At 43.8% G+C, this 21,871-nt stretch overlaps 1 protein-coding gene across 1 annotated transcript in view; it reads right to left on the reverse strand.

The window, feature by feature from the left end:
- Positions 1-21,871, reverse strand: part of ADRBK2 (adrenergic, beta, receptor kinase 2) — a 131,017-nt gene that overhangs the window by 17,354 nt on the left and 91,792 nt on the right. Inside the window, exons 9-13 of the mRNA XM_012644104.1 lie at positions 21,597-21,696; positions 13,971-14,049; positions 12,081-12,211; positions 9,783-9,877; positions 5,486-5,593 (exon numbers count right to left, since the gene is read on the reverse strand). Of these exons, the coding sequence (XP_012499558.1) occupies positions 5,486-5,593; positions 9,783-9,877; positions 12,081-12,211; positions 13,971-14,049; positions 21,597-21,696 (513 nt within the window). The remainder of the gene's footprint in view (positions 1-5,485; positions 5,594-9,782; positions 9,878-12,080; positions 12,212-13,970; positions 14,050-21,596; positions 21,697-21,871) is intronic.

Raw genomic sequence — 21,871 nt, forward strand, 5'->3', positions numbered from 1 at the left:
TAATTTTAAAAAATATACTCGTATCATTCTTTTTATACAAAAATCCATAGAAACATTAACATGTTTACAGTTCCAGAGAAAAGGAATGCAAGTTTATGAAATCTTATTAAAACCTTAGTTTCTCTGCTTGACACTTAGCTGTTTCCACCCCAGCCTGGTCCCTAACGTCTAAAAACTGAGTGAGCGAAGCCCCTCTCGTGTTCTGGCAAATCCGTGGGACTCTGCTCCCGTGTGCGGAGCCCGAGGACCCCAGGCCTGCGCTCGACGCCGTGTCCTTCGTCTGATGCAGGGACGAAGGGCTGCGCCTTGACCTTGCAGAGGAGGCCTGCTGTGTTGCGACACGAGCTCTCTGCTACATTTACAGAGTCTTTCGTGAGACCACAAGGAGGCTCGCGCAGGGCCTGGAGTTGGAGGCGGTGGTGCCAGAAACACGTGCAGCGCATGCGCCCTGTTGCTGCCAAGTCCCTTATACACACAGCGATTCCGTGTCCCGCTGCGTAAGGAATCATCGCACAACGCTCTGCAGCTGGTCCTTCCGCGCTGCGGTGCTGAGGCCCGTTTGGTCTCTCCAGTTAAAAATCTTGACGCACATCTGCTTCCCATGCATGCTTGATTATTCTTTGTGAACAAAGCCAGAGGACTCGGTTTCTATTTTGGAAAATATTAAAGAAAACCTACGATAGTAATAATTTCCATTCGGAGGGAGGCACGTGTTGCCCGCGGAGCCCGTGGGACCGCAGCTGCACCCTGATGCAGGCTGCCTTAAATAGGAGGCAGCGACAGGACTGGCGACAGCTTCCCAGGCAGAGCCGAGTTCTCCGACACCACGGGCAGCGCTCTGGCTCCACCAGGGAATGTTGTGGGAAAGGAATTCACATGTGCGGTGGGCAAGGGTAGCATTCTGGACTCCAGATAGAGCGAGACAGCTGCACTTGTCTCCCCAGTGCCTGGGAAATCGCTCCAAGGGAGCACAAAGGACGGGGAGACGTGCACGCCCGGCCCACGTTAGTTATGCCACATTCACAGGGAAACAATGAGTTGAAAAAGACAATACGTTTGCAATTACAAGAGCTTCAAAATTCTCGCATCAAAAGTTAATTTTAGAATATCAAAAAGATTGCACGTTATATTAAATATGCATTTTGAACCTAAGCCAATAGCTGCCAAAATATTTATAAACTTTCCTTTTCTCCCTACATAGAACAAAGCTCAAGACCCCAGGCGGCGTTCAGCTCTCCCCCGGCCACCACCCAGGCTCTCTCGCTAGGAATGACACCTCTGCAGATGGACAGGAAATGGTGACAAGCTTGAGATCAAGGCCACTGTCACATCGATTCTTTTCCTTAACAGACATCTTAAACATAGACTGAGGGTCATGACAGCAATTTCACGGATTTGCAACATGGACATATCTTCACACATACATGCTCTTAAATATCTAACAAAGTCAGTGGAAATGGAAGTAGTGACCAGCACCCAGAAAACGTGGTGTATGAATGGCGCAGTTCATCACTGCGAATCCGGGAATGGAAAACACCTTCTTCTCAAGCCTTGACAACTTTCTCCCATCCAGATGAATGCCTTGCGGTATTCTTCTAGGGTGTCAAGACAAAATAAGGGGTACAGAAAAGTGCTTAGGCAGAAACAGTGGGACACATTGGTCAATGCGAGGATTATTAAATCACAGAAAATAAAAGCAAAAAAGACCCTTGGTGCCCACTGGTTCCACCTCACTGCACAGGTGTGGAGTTAGAGGCGGTGGTGCCAGAAACACGCCCAGCGCATCCGCCCTGTTGCTACCAAGTCCCTTATACCTACAGCGATTCTATGTCCGGCTGCGTAAGGGAGAGGGGGAGAAGGGACTTGCTCTAGAGCAATGTTCCTCCACTTCTGCACTGTTGACATTTTGGGCTGGACAATTCTTTGTTGGGACGCCAGGGGGCTATTCCGTGCATTGCAGGATGTTGGGTAGCATCCTTGGCCTCTACCCATTAGATGCCAGCAGCAGCCCCTCCTCAAGTTATGACAACCAAAAACATCCCAGGCATTGCCCAGTGCCCGCTGGGCACCCCAGGAGAGCAACAGGATGCACAGGGGACAGGCTGCTCCCAGACCTTGCACCCAGGGGGCCCTGCCTGGCCACTGCCCACTCAAACCCCTACCCCACTCCTTTCTGTTACTTAGGCCCTCCGTGCCTGAGAAAAGACACCTGCCAGGGGCTTCTGTACAGCATACGAAAGACGCACAGGATGCTGCCAGACATGTTTCTGAGGTTGCCCCACATGCAACTCTGTGAGGAAGCAGAACAGGTGGCATTATTCCTTCCTTGCAGCCGAGGAGTGAAGCCTCCTAGGGGCGGTCCCATCTCCTGCTGCTCCTGCCGACCCCATCACAGGGCTTTGCTCCTCAGAGAGCTCCCATAAACCTCAGTTTCATCTGAACCGCCGAAATTTCACAATTACTGATTTTGGTAATGACACTGTAATTCCCCCAATTATCTTGAATCTAAACTGGCACCATCTTTAACTCCTATCCTTCCATATCCAAGGACCTATAAAAAACAGAAGCAAATAAACAAACAAACAAGCCCAGCCACCCCCCAAAACCCCTGGAGCCAATGGCCTCTAGCTCTGCAGCACTGTGATGTCACGTGCTCCTGTCCAGCTCGGCACTGCTGTAGCCAGGTTCCCAGGCCTGCCTCCTGTCTCAGTGTCCCCGTGCTCCCTGCTGCTCCCAGAGCCATCTCACTGAAAAAACACCCAACCACATCACTCCTTTGCTTAGAAGCGTCCAGTCTCTGGGGCCTTGAGGATAAAGGCCCAACTCAAGGCATCTGAGGTTCTCCCCGGTCCTGACCCAGGCTTCCCAGCCTTCTCTCTCAGCACTCATTCCGATCTTGACAAACAGGGAAAACAGGTTTATTCCCCGCCCTAGTCTTTGTATCATTATCCCATCCATCTACCTTTCCAAGCCTACGCCCAGAAGGCACAGCACCTCAGACGTGGGGTCAGCCCTGCCCTTCCCAGAGAGACTGGTTCTCCCACGTGTGCTTCTCTGGAGCATCACTGCCGTGTGAGTGGGCACAGCCCACCCAGCTCACGGTCCTGTGTGTGTGTCTCTGCCTACTCCCCTGCACTGAGGACTAACTGCGGCTTCTTTCTCCCTCCCTCCCTTCCTCCTTCTCTCCCTCCTTCTTTCCCTCTCTCCTTTTCTTCTTCCTTCCCTCCACCCTCCCTCCCTTCCTTCCACCACAGCATCAAGCACCATCTCATGTATGTTACAAGTATTCAGCAAATGCTTATCAAGTTTAATTTAAATCATTTAAGTCAGAAAACACTTCCTGCTCTTTGGTTTTAGTGCTATATCCTGTCCGTGAACGACTGCGGAACGAGTAATAGAAAGCATGGCATGAGACCATACATCTTAGGGGGAAGACTCATCTCATCCTATCTACCATGTACTGTAAAGATTCTTTCTATTTCAGGCTCAATAAATGGCCCCCAGACAGTGACAGGAAGCTTGGTATTTGTGAGGCAGGACACTCCTTCATTGGGCAGCTCGAATGCTTGAATGGACATGCTTGTATCAAACTACAACCTTTTTTTTCTCCTTAAAATGCCACATCCTCTGGTGCTATACAGCGTGGATGTGATCCCTTAAATACGACGGCCTTCCAATAGCTGGGGCCAACCACTACGGCTCCCCTAAGTTCTGTACTCAGCTCTCCCCGTCTTCCGTAGAAGCCACACTCTCTAGCTCTTCTTGCACCCCTCTCGCCTCAACTCCTCCATCCGTCCCGCCCTCCTGACCAGCCTCTGCATGTCCACCTGTCCACCAAGGCTCTTCTCGAAAGGAGCCACACTGAACAGAATCTTCAGCCACGGCTCCTCGAGGGCTTCACAAAGGAATCCATACCTTCCAGTTCGATACTCTAAACACGAATTATGGCAACTGAGACGGAATTCGTTTTACTAGCCGCAAACCACACTGTTGGATCATACAGAGTTAATAATTCAACAAAACCCTCCAGATCTTCTAAGAAATAAAAACGGTGTTATACTAAAACCTCCCCAGCCTTTATGCATGGACATCCTAACAACCAGAGCAACAAAACAAAGAAGTCAGCCAAGCCCTAAACGCAAAGCCTTGCAGATCTCCCTGTTATACTTGTTGATTTCCACGCTGGAAGGTGAGCTGTTGCAGAGAGCTTTATCACCTCCGAATTCTGCGAGCAGGGATTCTAGAGTAGGGATTCTACGTCTCCAACCTTCTCTCCTGCAGAGATCCAACGCAACCCCCCTGGGGTGTCTCCATGGGCTCACTCTGCACACAAGCGACTCCACTGGGGAGAACAGCAGCGTCTCACAGGGGAAATGGCCTTCTCGGTTACTTAGCATAAACTCTCTAATTAGGTCAGCTAGTCTGATGACATGAACTAAGGCCATCCAGGCTCCACAAATACAACAATTCAATTACGCAGTAACAGAACCCGACTTTCTAAGCAATAATACGATTTTACAGCCCAAGTCAGTATGATGCACAGAGATCAACTACATCATCAGAGACCTGAGGAAACAGAGGGTGCTTGGAACCTGGTTTTGGGGGGATCTGGAACTCAGCCTCTCCTCAGAATGTGCTGAACATAATAAGAAGCAGCAGTGGTGCTCGATTAGACTTTCCGACGGAAACTCGCAAAGTTCAGCAAACCATCAGGACTGTGTTCATAGGAAAATATTAAAAGGAAAATCTTGACCGGGAAATTTTAATGTCAAGTGCTTTTTGTATCTTTATGAGTGGACAATAAAAAACTTTTTAAAAATTTAAACTCTCCTAAAATTAGCTAAAAGTCTTAAAATTAATGGAAACCTTAACGTAACTGTGAAGTGTTCGACGTAAGGGCATATTCTGAGAGTGCCGTCCTCTCGTAATATTTTCCACTCCATTTCATCGTCTTCGGTAGTTTAGAACAAAGGTCAAGCATGACATTAGCTTTCAAAACACAAATTAGTTTCAGTATGCTTATCAATAAATGAAAACTTTTAAAATGGGTTTACTTTGGGTCTTTATTTATTTTTTTTTCTGGTACCCCTCATGATGTTTTAAGCTCACAAGAGAATCATGAGTAATTAATTTCTAGGGAAAAAAACTATTCTACCTTCTTCAGTTATCCACATTTTAACATAATACTTACTCCCAGAACATGGCTTAGCAATGGAAGTTTTTCAAAGCAGTCTTATTTTAGGTTTAGAAGTGTTCTGATTCCAACATGATATGGAATAAGACCAGTAAGCCATAAGCTCTTACCTGGCAGCTTATGGGAAAGCTGCTCTCACTCTTAGGAGACAGAGTCTTCCAGATTAGTATGTGGCTTAAAGATCACCGTGTGATTTCAAATAACTCTGGGGTCTCGTCATTTCTAAATATCCTCCATTCTAATCCCAGCACACGCCATGCTGATGGCACCGCGAGGATGCAGCTCACTCACCCTCTCAGCAGTTTGAAGAGCATGCAGCCCAGGGAGAACCAGTCGGCGCTGCTGTCATAGGCTGTCCCCTTCTGCAGCACCTCGGGAGCCATGTACCCATGGGTGCCACTAGGGAAGAGAGAGCACACGCAGTTATTGGAGCAGGCCCATCTTGCAAAACACCGACGGTGCGTCACTCCCAAGATGGCAACAACTGTAAACGCAGGAGAGGGGACCGTTTGCTTCCATGCAGACTTGAGTCCTTGAACATCCAGTGGGGAAACAATCTTTTCTGCCTTTGTTAGTATACGAATGGACATAAATAAAAAGTGACTGCATGAAATAAATTCGAAAAATGCGAGTTCCGTAGTCTGGGAGGTGACATCTGAATCTCATTAGTCCTCTACTCCGGCTATGCAGAGACATTCTCCTGCCCCTTCAAGAGCCGTGTAGAGGGGTGTGGAGTGGAGGGAGGCAGTGGGCAGGGGGGAGGGAGAGGACGATGGCAGGCCACTGCACTGCAGCTGTGGGCCCTTGAGGCCTGAGGTCGCCCACTCCTGCGCAGCGTCACCTCTTGTGCCGAGTGCCGGAGCTCGTGCGTGCTACGGCTGGGGGCCACCTGCTTGGTGGCAGTTGGTGACAGATCCCAGGGGGGTGGAGAAGAAGTGGCAATGCAAGCCCACAAGTGTATGAGACGGAGAAATCATGCATCAGGTTTAAAAGCTGCTGAAATTCAAAGGACTCAGCACTGAGCACGTGTGCAGATGATTTTCAGGAAGTTGAGAACGCCACGTGAGTGGAGAACCATTTTATACACAATCTGCACCCTCCGCAGCGCGAGAGCCCCTCCCGTTCCAGGACTCTCCGGCCCTCCCCGAAGAGCCGGGCAGCTCGTGGGGAACTTTCAAAGTGGCAGCTCGAAAGGGCCCCGCAAAAGCCATTATCTATACCCCCTACATCTCTTCATCCTTCTTTGATTTTCTTCATCCACAAAATGGGTAATAAGGTAACACCTCTGCCTCTCAGCGCTGCTGCGAGGATGGCACAGACGTCATGGGCTGGCACAAAAGAAGAACTCCATGTCGGGGATTTTAATCTCTATTCTTAGTACCATCATTTTTAACTTATGCTCCGAAACAGTACGAATCTATTCAAATAAATGATCCTGGATCATCATCGGGATCCGTACTCTGGGTCTAAGAGGTATCCTTGGGGAGTTTTATCAAGCAGTGAGAATGAGCGCTGGTCCATCAAGGCAGGTCTGGCGCTCTGGAAACCTCCATCATCCAGAATTTAAAGTCTGTCAAGCCGTGCTGTGAGAGCACGAGGGATTTCTAGGAGGGGCGTCCGAACCACTTCCTAAGAAGTTTTAATTTCAGTGTTGCCTGCAAAGCCCTTTGTGGGGACCTCTTAACCTGTGATTCTCAGGATCGAATCGCAATTCTGGAAAGGACAGATATTTACAAGGATAAATAAAATAAATGAACACAGATCAGTTCTCCAGGCTTACACTGGACACAAATAACGCTGAACACTGGACTGCCTGTCGCTGTGGTTTTCTGATTCTGCCTACACGACAGCCACTGATGCTTCCTGAAACACTGTGCGAACAATTTATGCTACTATTAATACTGAGTGAACACTTGAACGTTTTAAGACACTGTGACACGAGACACAGCTTTGTGTTCTTAGACAAAATAAGCTAGGACTCAAATTAGTCACTGGCAATTCGCTCTACTCCAAAAGTCTTCCTTTGATTTTTCACGGCTACTCCATAGTTAACTTCTAGTTTACGATAATTTGTGATTCTGTCATTAAATGGATTAAGTATAAACTCAAATCAGGAACTTCAATTATAACACTACCTTGGCTGCTGCTAGATGGGCTGGCTGCTAGATGAAGTCCAATAATTACGTCTACAGCTTTGAAAAGATCTGAGAAACCAAGTTTAGGGTGAAATTCTGGCCAAAAATCTTTAGTCTAGTACTAAGCAGATCATTTCAAAGCCTCAGGGAGTCCATCCCTATGGCGTAAAGAGCACAGGCTCTGGAATCAGGCAGAATTGGATTATAATTCTAGCCCCACAGCGCACCAGCTATGTGACCGGGTTCAAGTTACTTAATTTCTCTGAACCTCAATGTCCATGCCATAAGAAGCGAATAACGATACCTATGATTTATGGGATTTCTGTGAAGATAACATAGTCAAAGCAGTTACCTATGCGTGCCTAGGACAGCTGATATTTACCCAGTAACACTGCAGATGCTGCCAGCACTGCCACCACCCCATACCCTGGTCATTTAAGGGACAAAGTGCTCTGGGCTGCTAGTTCCAGGAGGTCAGGGATCGGTTCTGTCTCACTGTGGCATCACCAGCACCTGGCACACAGCAAACGTTACGTAGTCTTGCTGAGTTAATTAGTTGACTCAACCCTCAACGACCACATGAGGTATCGTTATCTCCTCTTCATAGAAGGGGAAATGAGGCTTACGCAGCTTGGAAGAGGAATTCAAATCTAGGTCTGTTGACTTCAAAGCCTTCATTCTTAAGGCCACCTTCATTTAAACATGTGGTATTGCGTTGTGCATTTATCTTTTTAAAGTAGTGGCCTCCCAATCATAATCTAAACATGGAAACCAACCTTCCCATCCCTACCCTTTCACAAATGCTCTTCAAACACTGTGCTTTCCAGGGCCACCATTCAGAGCTGACATGTGAATTACAGTCAAAAGTGGGCTAGACCCTATTAGGAAATACATAACTCCATATCTGGAAGTTAATTCTTTTGGGAGATTAACTCTTACGAACTCCTGGATTCATATTTAGTTAGGACTGTACTAAATTGAAGAAATTAGCATACCAAATAGCTGAGGCATTAAAAATTCAAATGACTCTCTTAAAAATGTCTGAAGAACTCCCTAAGAGAAGCTTATACAACCACAAGTTCTGGCCTAATCACTGTAAAGTGTTAGCAAAATGCTAATGCTTTTATCACCGTATCCCAGATTCTGCAGAAAGAGAGAAATATGTTTACAGAAATGGCGCTATTCATTATTAACATTTGATCAGAGCTTTAAAAGGCAATTTTGATTTAATGCAGTCCCTTGTAAAGTATTGCAATTCAGAACCACTTTACTCCTAGTTACACAAAGAGAAGGACCTGCAGTTTATTTTCTGCATGGAGGACATGAAATGGGACTCCTGGGAGTTTCTTCAAGACCATTCAACACAGAGATGAATGTTAGCTCAAGATGTACAATCAAATGTGATTTTAAAAGACTCAGTGCTTAAGAGGAGACATTTAAGAAGACAAAATAAAGCAAAAGTTGCCTACTTTTCCACAATCTGCACACATGTTCGTATTTTCCACCCAGATCATCTGATACCAAAGAAACAGAAATGAAAGCCTGTGCATGTTCCATTCTGTTTCTGCAGGGCCCTGGGGGAGCTGCCTGATAGTCCCGCCTCTTTTTAACAACCCTGGGTTCAGAGAGGAGTCTTCGGGCCAGGGTCCCCGTGCAGTGATGAAGCACAGCCAGCCCCAGAAGCAGTTCAGGGTTCACTGAGCTGTCAAGTGCCGGCCGAGGGCTGTGGTCTCAGGAGTTACGTCCAGTGGTCGCTTGGAGGACTGGGGCAACACCCAAATCTAACAATATGACCCACATTAGAAGCCCGAACTGCACGTGGATGATTTGTTTGATATTTTAAAAAGTGAGGGGGCAGGGGTGGAAGTGGGGAGATTCCTAACTTCTTATCCAAAAAAAAAAGAAAAAGAAAAGCCTTTTTGAAAAAGAAGGAAAATAGATGGAGAGAGAAACACTTGGACCTCCCTCGGAGAGACGTATGCAGCTGCCTCTGCACCTTCCCAGGCACAGGGTCTTTCGTTTATCCTGTGACAACTCCCAGGGATTTACTACTACCTCTATTTATAGATGAAGAGACTGAGGGTCAGACAGTTTAACTGACTGACTCAGGCTCATACAGGCAGTATGACTCCGGATTTCTTGCCCAGGCCTGACTCTTCCCGACAGACGGCCCTGGCCCCTGAGCAGGCGCAGTCGCTTCGTGGGTCAATTCATGCTCCCCAGCGACCGTGACAGAAAGCACAGCGCGCTTACCTCCTCCCGCACAACCTGTGACGCCGGGTCTTGCCCTGCCCTGGCATTATCACCTATCGAAAATCACCCCTGGCAGGAGAAAAGAGAGGGAACAAACAGCCAGGCCAGCGCCTGACCTGAATGAATGAATGCGTCTGCCTGAATGAACGAGTGAGTGGCATCAGAGAAACGAGAGTGAGCAGAGGTGATGCGCTACTTACACACTCGCGTGCGGCTTCTTTTTGGAGAAATCGCAGGCAAGACCGAGATCGGATATTCTTACGTGTCCGTGTTCATCCAAGAGGATATTTGCTGGCTGAACAGAAAGAGAATATGGTCTTTGAGAGTCCCCCACGTGCCACAGGGGCTTTGAGAACTGAAAGTACAGACGCTTAATATCTTAGTATTTTAACACAGCTTGTTCCTAAACGTGAATTACAGCTTTATACTATCACACCAAAGAAGGGCACGGTACTGAGAGCTGTATTTTTCATGTTAACTTCAGCGGAAGTGGCAATGACCGAGGTGAGGGATTCTGCTCGTTAGGGGAAGAAACGCAGGCAGGTAACGTGGGAGGGTTGAGACCACACTTCGTCAGAGTTGAAAGCATTTCCCTTCCCCGTGCCGTGCCGAGAACTGCGGTGCGGCCAGAATGACTTTGCCTCTGGGCGATGGGGAGCGAGTCCACCAGCTTTTTTGCATATGGACCACACAGACTTGGAAGAATGAAGCCATGAGACACAGAACAGAAAGGCATCTTTCAAGAACGCATAAATACTGATCTACGGAATCAAAATATTCCACGGTGCCACGCTAATGCCGATGAATGTCATCTCTGTTTATTAGTGCAGCAGCAGCGCGGGGCCCTACCCGATGACCAAATATGATTTTGGCCACAACTCTGATGAAATGTATCCACTACGATTAGATTTAGTCATCATAACTACGGAAAACAAAGCTCCTCTCTCTAACATACATTGAATTATAGTCGTCTTAATATTTTTCTGCTGGAGATCAACTATTGTTTTGCTTGAAACGAAGATAATGGCATGCTATTATAAAATGGAAGCATGAATAATCATGAGTGACTAGAATTAAGTTTGAATAGAAATTAAATAATACCACTGCCTACTAAATAGCTTAGAAAGTAAAAATAAAGCCTAAAGATGATTAGAAACCGGTTATAGATTTAAATTAGGATGTATTATAAGGGCACATCATGGGCCTTTGGCGTATATTTTATTTTTCTGCAATACTCACATGAGGAAATAAAATGTCATATGCCAACCAATGTCTAATTTCTGATTCAATAAAAATACACTTTTTCTTTATGCTCAAAGGAAAACTAAGGGAGTAATTCTTTAACCTTGCAGAAAGCTTTTAAATATACAAAGTATTTTGTGCAAAAAATAATATGCTCGAAAATAAAATGTGATTTTCATAATATTTTAGAAGGTAACCTTAAAAAGCCAATGACAACATCTTAGCTCCTTAGAGAAAGGAGCATCATCTGTACACATCGGTCGGCCACTGTGGGTTCCAAGAAGGAATTTGAAATAAGAGGAAAACACATTCTCTTGGAGTCCTCTCATCCTACTGGCAAACTGTCACTCGCATCATTGTTCTTCCCATTATTATTTGTGTGTTTATACAATCATTTCTATAATCACTTCTATAATTTGTCAAGGTCCCTTTTAGCTCCACCCCCGTCTTCAGGCTGGTGGCCATCACAACCAGGTGAGTGACACCATGGACGTATTATGCAAGCTCCCAACTCCCTCCTTTGTGCAGGACCCGGCTCCGTGGTCTGCAATGAAAAAACTCAGAACGCTCCTATTTTTTTCTTTCAAGGCCAATGAGCTTTCATAGAGGACAAGAACAAAAACCCAGGCATGGCAGTCAGAGGTTACATAGTTCGAGGAATCTAAAAATCTATTAATGATTTTTAAGGCAATCTCAAAAAACAACGTAAAGCTTTGAGAGTGGCCTTTGAGAGAAATCACTCCAGCTGACCAGCAACGCACCCCTCACTGACCGGCCTTGCCTGGGAGGAGTTGGGATGCGGCCGTTCTATGCCCTGGTTCACCAGTTTATAAGTCCTACAAAATATATGTGCTTTATGTGTTCATCTCTGTACACGGAGCTGTGGCAAAACTCAGTTGCTTAGTGAACATTATTAATTGATTTATTAATACGATTAATTGTAAAATAGGTGACACCAAAAAAACTCCTACCCTGCTTTTCATTAATGAATCAATTTAAAATGGATTGCTCAGTGTACGTGCTGCACCAGGCACTGTAGCAGGCATCGAGGTTACAAAGATGACGGGGACGGTCCTGCATTCTGTCCCTGCAGAGCCTGGTCTAGGGGGGACTGACATCACACAGACAACGGCTTCCTCAGGGCTGAGATGAGGGCTATGAGGAAGACGACAGTACTCTACGAAAGAGAAGAGGACTTCCAGGGGACCGTTGGCACAATGTCTACTGTGCAGAATGAGTCTGTTGACTGTCCTCACCTTCAAATCTCTGTAAACAACAAACCGATGGTGCATGTGCTCCAGCCCCAGGATGATTTCCGTGGCATAAAACCGCATCTCCTTCTCCGAAAACACTCCGTGCTGTGAGAGGTGATAATGCAAGTCGCCTCCTGGTACCAAAGATTCAGAGTTTAATTCAAAGTGTGTTAATTTAAAGGAAATAAAAATCGTTGTCATCCTCAATAGGACACAGTAAAAAAAAGGTAAACTATACTTCTGCTTTGTCTATATACCTATCTTTGATTTCCATAGTTTGGCAAAACACTTTAACACACTGCCTGCCACACTAGAAAAAAAAATTTTTTTTTCCCTTGGGGCCACAGTGTTTTATTGAAACAGAATGATCCTTTCTAATTTATTATTGTTTATTGTTTGTTGTTTATTGTGCGTGAGTTATATGCAATGCAAACCAAGTTTTTAGAATTAAATTGTCAATATTAATTGTAATGATAAGGACAGCAACAAGTAAGATTTTCACCAACCAACTGCAGGGTTTTGCTTCACTCAGCCCTGAGGTCAAAATCAGCTGGAGTTAAATACAACTCACATGGCAGCCAATGTGTTAAACAGTATACAAAAAATAAAAAAATCAAAACCGATCATATCAACAGATATTTGATAAAGCAAATAACATAAAATTTTAACCAATAAAATCCAGGTGGTGGGTGTTTGGGTGTCCCCAGTAAAATATTTTTCAGCATTGCCATAGGTTTGAAATTTTTCATAATAAAATGTGGAAAGAAGGAAATAATCATTTGGCCTCGAGTTACAGAGACAGAGAATGCTGCCAACGGGGAAGAGAATGTTTTTATAAACCAACAGGGAAAAGCCTCCATTGGTTTACAAAAGTTAATGTGTGTCTGACTTTATTGTCCTTATTTTGAGTAGTATCTTCTTTTCTCCACCCGCAGAGATCCCTGTGTGACCCCCGCCAGCCAGATCAAGATGGAGAGGGTTTGCGGTACCCCAAAAGGCTCCCCCACGCCCTTTCCCATGAAGACCTCAGTCCCCAACCCCCATCAGGCAAAGGGGACTCTTCTACCCTCCCTCCCCATCAATTAGTTTTGCCTATTCTGAAAGTCACATAAATAGGACCACATACAACACATCCCGCTGCGTCTGGATCCCGCTGTGTCTGGCTTCTTTTGCTCGTTATTATGTCTGTGAAAGTCCTTCACATTTGTGGGTAGATGTGGTTTTAAATCAAACCCTCAAAACATAATAAAACTTCAAGTGAACTTCAAAAAAAAAAAAAAGAACTAGGCATTTGAGTTGTTGAATTGTATGCCTTTTTGTTTCGGCTCTTGTTACTAAAAATACTTTGGGTATATACCAGGTCACTTTCTAGTACTAGAAAGCTACTTTTCTCGCTGGATATTTTTCAGCATTCTCAAGGTCATCATTTGCCATTTAAAAGATCAATTTAGAAGGAACAGAAGATTGGGCTCAAATCTGTACTTGGCCCAAAATCAGTCCTTCAAAGTGAATTTTTAAATACATTTCTATCTTTGGCCTGTATTCTTAGGAGGTATTTCATTCCTAAAAGTTGAGGGCCAGGAAATAAGCTAATTACAGGACTAGGCCAGCTGCATTCCAGAAAAATCAAGTTTCACTGTAAGTATTTTATGAGAATCTTTTCTAGAAAATTCAATTTCCTGGGGAGAGAGTGGGAGGTCTAGAGAGAAATTGCAGTAAACATTTTAAAATGAATTTTAACTGAAAATCGAAGGGCAAAAGGTTTCCTCAAATTTCAGGGGACTATAATTATCTGAAAGACCCAAATTGCCAGTCTGCCTAGATTCACACTTGCTGAGATGTGACGTCGGGGCAAAGTCTGTGAGGGGTTCGGGCTGCCCAACCTGTGCTCACCGTTCATCAGATCCAGGATGAAGCAGAGTTTGTCCGGCGTGTGGAAGGCGTAGGTCATGCAAACTATGAAAGGACAGTCCTAGAGTAAAAAAACAAAAGTTCATGCAGAAAGCAAAAGCTGTCCTGGAAAGTGTATCCAGGATTTTTAATTCATTTGTTTATTTTTTATTGTCACATTGCAATCATACATATTTATGGAGTACTATTTGATATTTCAATACATATTTATGTTGTAGAATGATCTCATCATGGTAGTTAGTGTATCCATCAGCTCATGCATTTATCATTTCTTTGTGGTGAGAATCTTCAAAAGCCTCTCTTGTCACTATTTTATAATATTCAATACATGCTATGGATTTTTATCCATGCCCCTGCTCCACGCATTGAGCACAGATATCTGCATAGTAACTTTAAAAGTCATAGTAAAATAAATCCGGTTACATGATAAAATGCAGAGACACACAACATTAATAATTGGAGCAGATGAACTTGAAGGTCCTCCCTCACTCAGATCCAATCATGAATCCATTCTAATTACATCCTCTTTGAAAGACTAGATTTTGCAGAAAAATATTACTGTCTTGCTAGTCTTTTTGTTGGTCAACATTGTGGCTCTGGCTAGTCCAATATCCATTTCGATCTCTGCTTCTGAAGTTGGAAGGAAAGTTATTTGTGTTATTGTTTTGAAACACTGAGAATATAAATGGAATTAAATTAGCTTTTGAAAGTGGAAGACCATACCATGGTGCAGGATTGAATAACTCAATTGTGAAGATTTCAATTTCCCCCTAATTAATCTATAGATTCCACACAATCTTAATCAAAATGAAAACTGACAAACTGATTCTAAACTCTATGGATGTGTAAACAGATGAGAAAAGTTCAGATGCTCTTGAAGATAAACAAAGCTGGAAAACTTATAGTGCCAGTTATCAAGACTTATTAGAAAGCAACAATTCAGATAGCTTGGTATTAGCCCAAGGACAGACAAACAGACCAATGAAACAGAATAGAGAATCCCTAAACAGACCTGCACATAAATGGTCACTTGATTTGTGATACAGGTGACATAGCAGGGCATGGGAAAAGTGTGGCCCTTTCAGTCAATGGTGCTGGAGCACTTGATATCTGTACAATAAAATATGGACCTTGACCCCTACCTCACACCATATACTACAGTCCCCTCTGGCAGATATAGATCTAAATGTGAAATATAAAACAACAAAGCTTCTAGGAGAAAACAAGAGAGTTTATTCATGATCTTAGGATAAGTAAAGATTTCCTAGGTCACAAAAAGCAGTAACAATAAAAATATTTATAAATTGGACTAAAATAAAATTAAGAACTTCTGTTCATCAGAAGATACCATTAAGAGAGGAAAAGGATAAGCCACAGAGTGGGAAAAGATATCTGCAATCCATAAACACACAAAGAACTCATATCGAGAATATATAAAGAACTCTTAACTATCAATAAAAAGGCAACTGACACAATAGAAAAATGGCAAAACAAAAAAAATTTAAATAGACATTTCCAAATGGCCCACAAGCCTCTGAACAGATGCTCAACCTCAGGTGTCTCTAAGCAGATTAAAACTGCAACATGCTACCACCAAAACCCATGAGAATGGCTAAAATTAAAAAGACTGACAATACCGAGTGTTGGAAAGATAAGGAAGCAAAGGAACTTTTACATATGGCTGTTGGCAGTGTACACTGGTACGACCACTTTAGCGACCTGTTTGGTGGCATCTACCAAGGCTGAGCATCACCTGGCCAGCAATTTTACTCTGAAGTAGACATCTTACAGCAATCTGTACTGATGTACACTAAGGGACCTGCACACGAGTGTTCAAAACAGCACTGTTCAAAATAGCCCAAACCAGGAAATAACCCACATGTCTACCAACAGTAGAATGGATGAACTGTGGTATGTTTATACAATAGGATACTATGGAGCAGGAGTCAGAAAGCCTTTTCTGGAAAGGGCTAAACAGTAAGTATTTTAGGACTTGCAGGCCACATACAGTCTCTTCTTCTTTGCTTATTTTCTTTACAATCCTTTAAAAATGTAAAAAAAAACATTCTCAGTTCATGGCCTGTACAAAATAAAGCCACAGGCTAGATTTGGCCCCTGGCCACACCTGGCTTGCTGATCCCTGCCGTATGGCTGCAAGGATGAGCTATTGCAGCAGCCCAGACGAAATCTCACTAATGACACTGAGTGACAGAGACCAGGCACAGAGGAGCACATTTACACAAAGCTCAAACAAAATTAGCAAAGCTCTTAGTAAATTATAGTGTTAGAAATCTGGATAGAGGTCAGCTTGGGTGTGGGGCTAGTGACGGAGAGGGGCACAGGAGACTTCTAGGATACTGGTAACTTTCTGTCTCTTGATCTGGGTGCTGAAGACATGCGTAGGTTCCCTTGTGAAACGTCATCAGTGCCAGGCTAGATCTATTAGATCTACAATATTTAAATCCATTTTATCTACTATATCCATTCAGATTCTTTATACACAGTGTACGCCTATGACTAAATTGATTCAAATTTTTAAAAATGACATAGACTATCTATATCCACTGTCTTAACAAAGAAAATGATTAAATTCCAGAGAAAATGTCCAGATTTCATCAGAATAATCTGTAAACAGAATTCGCATTGTTCAAACCTCTCTATTAAGAACATAAAATTTTGAGTTGACACATTCCTATATATTAATACTAAAGATTCATGAACTTGAACTCAATTTCCATATCTCTCGAAGAAAAACTTTCCATGAAAGAATTACAAAATTCATTTTGTGGTTGTTTAGTTTTCCTTAGAGTTCTGCTGGGATGGTGTTAGTATTTACTGATTTCAAGATTTATTTTGCCTTCAATAGGTAAAATACAGGTGCTATCCTTTTCCTGTGAAAAGCCCTGTGGCCTTTCCAGTGGGCACTGTCCTACTGGGAACCCATCTGTGCTTTGCCAGACCTTTCCATTAGCCTCTGAATATGGCCATCTAGTTCTGCTCCAAATATCACATTCCTTCCCTAGTGGGGTCCGCCACATGCTCTTGCTCCTGATCTGATGAGCAATTCATCTGCAGAGCAGAGAAGCGGGTGAACCTAGAACTTGGTAAAGCCTGGGTCGTTCCCAGCTTGAGACAGCAAGCACACCCGCTTCACCGGGGGCAAGTGGACCCTTCCAAGGGGGATTTCTGAACATGAGCCCTGAGAAAATAGCAAAATGTTAATGTCTCCTTAAAATAATATGTTATTAAGATAGGATGTGAATTTTCGATTTATAACTGTAGGCTGTGCAAGTAGAAAGGGTTCTTAAAAGAAAAAAAAAAACAACACCTGGGCTGGTCTAACTTTTTTTTTTTTTTTTTTTTTTTGAGACAGGCTCTCACTCTGTCACCCAGGGTAGAGTGCAGTGGTGTCATCATAGCTCACTGTAACCTCAAACTCTCATGCTCAAGCGATCCTCCTCCTCAGCCTCCTGAGTACCTGGGACTACAGGAGCAACACCACGCCTGGTTAATTTTTCCATGTTTTTGTAGAGACAGGGTCTCGCTATTGCTCAGGCTGGTCTCAAACTCCTGACCTCAAGCAATCCTCCCACCTCGGCCTCCCAGAGTGCTAGGATTACAGGCGTGAGCCACCACTCCCGGCCTAACTTCTCTATTTTAAAGAGGAAATTCAGGCCCCTCAAAAGGGAAATGACTTGCCTGAGATAGTTTCAAACCCCAAGTCTCCTGACCCTCTCCGAGTCCTTGCTGTGTTATGCTGCTTACAAAGGCAAAGTTTCTCCAGCAATTAACAAAGATTCCTCCTTGACCCAACTCTAGCCAGGATCCTCGGAGCCCTCTTTTCGACTAGGCCTCAACCTTGACCTATGAAGACTTGAACAGACACTAACATAGTTTCTAATATCTCAAGACTGCATTCCTGGGATGGCCCTAACCCTGCTCCAAGTGCCAGAAGAATTTACCATTTGTTCCAGCCAACACCCAAAGATAGCGCCCCTGTCTTCCAGCCTCCAGGGGAGGGTAGGAGCCTACCCTGGGTAGGCACCAGTTAGCCACCCCGGATGGGTCTCACCTGGACTGAGCCCCCATTCACAGATTTTGTTGTTTTTCATTTCCCTGACCCTGCTGAAGCCCCTGCAGTCCACCCCATCCCCATTCTCCCTTGAAAACACCCTCTCACCTCTGCACAAGTCAGAATGGAGCTCAGCTGTTTCCCCTACTTTTGGTAGTTACCTAATAAAATCTGTTTTCCCTGCTTTAACTAATATCCAGCTGCATTTACCTTTGATACAATGTAAAATAAACGTGCAGGTAAAGGAATCAGATTTGGTCACCTCTACAGAGATCTCAGTGATCCCACATCTCTCAAGGTGCCGAGCAGGCACCATAATGATTTTCACGTGGAGTCTGGGACACAGGGAACTGAGTACTGGCCAACGTGGAGAGACAAGTAGCAACTGAATGAATGGCGCCATACGGTCCCAAAGAGAAAGATGGTAGGGGGCTCTCCCTTGATTACAAATCAGTGGAAATAAGAGCTCGCAGATGCTGAGAGGCAGAACCTTCAGTAAAGCTCCCAAACGAGGAACTGTCTTCTTTTCCAAGAGTGAGCAAAATGGCTTGGATTTTTCAGGAACTATGAAAAACTGACAAAACAGGACCATGAAGTAGCTCCTTAAGAAAATTCCCCACACTGCAGTCAGTGCAATCTTTTCAATCCGTGAGAGTGATTGTGGTATCTTCCTACTTAAAACGCTTTATTTCCAACTCCTGTAAGATTGTTCAAGCTCCTTGGTATTGGCCTAGAAAGCTCTTCATGGTCTGGCCTGGCCTCTGTGTGTCTCTCTGCAGCTTCACCTTGCTCCACTCCCCACGCCGCCACAGATCCTACTGCCCTCATCTGATTCCTCAAACCTCATGTGCCTGGGGCCCAGACACACGCTGGCAACTCCCCAGGTCACCATGACTTCAGAGGAACATGCACTGACCACATCTCCATCTCTAAGTGCCTTCCGAGCACACTGTGCCTGGCTTCCATAGCTCTCGCCTCTGTTCCAGTCATCTATGCATTTCTGAAGTTATTTGATTCATATCACTTTTTCCTGTTCTATGCAGGTCTGTAAGAGCAAGGACAGAAGTCAGGTTTTGGGCCCCCCAGCTGGTAGCAGAGCACCTTGGACAAGCTAGACACTCGACTGTGATTCATGGAATGAGTAACACTTCCAACGGACCTAGAGCAGTGGTTCCCAACCTTTTTGGCACCAGGGACCAGTTTCATGGAAGACAATTTTCTCACGGACTGGGGATGGGGGGGTGGGGTGTCCTGGGACAGGAGGTGCAGAGCTCAGGCAGTGATGCACTGCCTGTTTCTTAATGGGCCATGGACCAGTCATGGGCTGCAGCTGAGGGTTGGGGACCACAGAGCTAGATGACTTAAATGAACTTGCTGGTCACTCTTCCTAGCTGTGGACATACTCGTGGCGGTTCTCGAACATGCATATTTCTCTTTTTATCATCCGAGAATTATAGAAGAAAAGTGGGAACAGGACTTCCTACTGTCTCTTTGGGAAATAGGGGTAGAAATACTCAATTTGAGATTTAAAAAAAAAGTTAAACTTCCAGTAACAAGACAACTAAGGTGAATCAATGCAGTCCACACCACATAAAATCCTGCTGACACAGGCTGATCTAGAGCGTCACCTAATGAGGTGAGCTTAAACTAAGGATTACTGAAACCCTATAAAAAAGTTCCCTTTGATTAGCAAAACCAACCCCAAATAATCTTACTATGACTCTTGTGGTTAAATTATGTATCTTAACCAAATTATAAATTTTTAAAAACGCCACATAGTTGTGATACTTGAATAAAAAAAATACGAACAATTCCTTTAAATTAGTTCAAAGTAGTATCGCAATATAACCCCAATTTTTAATTTATTCTCTTAGGGGGTTACACCAGTGTGAAATTATACACCTATTTAACCACATTTCCCCCTCCCCTGAATCAAATAAGTATAAAAAGTCTACATGAAAACTGTACTTAGATTTTTCCAACATCAAAACATTTTTCAATAGGCTTTGAGAATAACTATCCAAGGCTTTGGGATGACCCATTAAAAATTAATATTTTAATAACACTGGAAATCTTAATTCCGTAAGCACATCCATATTGAAATGTAAGACAAGGACATTTCCAATCGAAATTAGAAGCCAATGCCATTTACACTGACTCTAATACAGTGTGCACCCTGCTTAGTTTCCGTTCCAATCAGTTACACGCACAGAGTGACTCTTTTTTGAAATGCTTCATGTCCATACATTGAGAGGTAGAGTCACATAATTAGAAATTATTTATGGCTACAGAGTTTACATTTGTTACAGCTCAGCTAAATTATGCTCTTTCTTTGCTTCCATGGCAAAAGGCCCTTCTAAAAGCTCTTAAAACTAATGCTAGAATAATATAAACCACAGTACAATAAATATAGGTGATAAAAAACACATAGCCTATAAAGGGACAATAAGAAAGGAGCCCAGGCCAGGGGGCTGGCCAGGGAATCCAGAGAATTAGGGCAAGGACATTTCTCTCTCAGGGTCTCAGGTTCCTTGCTCACTCATTGAAAGGGATTATTCATTCTTTGATTAACCACTACAATTTGAGCCTTTCAAATCCTTTTGGTGAAGATGACCTTATTTAGAATCCAACTGTGATATTGAGAAGTCCCCCACATTTCTCACTGCATAGACACCTTCCTGGCTTGGGTGTTTAACATTAAATTCACATGTGAGCTACACACTAAGAGTCCCGCAACTCCATGCTCATCCCGTGCCTGCCCTTTTGCATGCCGACTCCCTGACCTACTTTGCACACACGCGTGCACAGGTTTCTGGAAGAGTAAGTTTTCCTGGAAGTATCTTCATACACATTGGCATCGGTGCACATAAATAAAGGCCAAGAGTTTGATCCTGGTTAATACCATTAACAGAAGAAGAAATCAGAATGAGCAGCTACATGCAAGGAACGAAGGTGCAACGTAAAAGTTTGTTTTCATAGATGTTGAGCTAAAAATGATAGTTTAGAATGTCCAATAGGTAGAAATACGGTGCTGGAAATGGAAAGGCCAGTAAACAGAGAAGTATGTGCTGAGGGGAAGATAAAGTCACCCTCAAATGAAACACTAAGCAGGGACAACCCCAAATGACAACTCAGATTTGACTAACCCAGTTGCTCCCTCTCTATTTGCTTCTAAAGGGCAGGAGCTACTTTTCTCTTTTTCTTCTCCAGATTAGTCCTTCTTCTCATATAGTCAATTCTCGACTATATTGAAGTGAATTTTTTCTGCTATAATTAGTTTCTGCCATCTCTGCTACGATATTCTGCAAAGAAGGAAGTCAAGGACAAACAGTAGGTAGTAAAGGAGAAGTCATGGATTGCATAATGAAGGTTGCTAGTGTTCTTCTAACTTGTAAAATCAAATAAGAGATAATATCAAATTCTGGCCCACCCGGGAATTCCCAGGCTTGTAACCAGTTAGAAAAAAAATAATAAATCATCCTGCTATAACACAAACAACAAATTTTAAAAAGCAACGCTGGAAATTGACTACTTACTCCCGTACTGACAAGAGACAACATAATCCTTTCATTTAAGGCTAATGTTTCTCCTTGTTTCATCTTGATTCTCTTCTTATCCAAGCATTTCATCGCATACCTAGAAACATAAATACTATTGAAACGTTCATACTGTAACGTATCTAGACTGATTTAAACCATACACATCATACTGGGGAAAGCTTCTAAATATTTAGGCAATGCTTAAAAGAAGGAAAATGGCACCCAACTGCTATGCAAGAAATATTTTTCTTTTACATGTTGATATTAAAAAA

This window comes from Propithecus coquereli, unplaced genomic scaffold (genome assembly GCF_000956105.1).
Source record: "Propithecus coquereli isolate 6110/MARCELLA unplaced genomic scaffold, Pcoq_1.0 Scaffold206, whole genome shotgun sequence".
Taxonomy (NCBI): domain Eukaryota; kingdom Metazoa; phylum Chordata; class Mammalia; order Primates; family Indriidae; genus Propithecus; species Propithecus coquereli.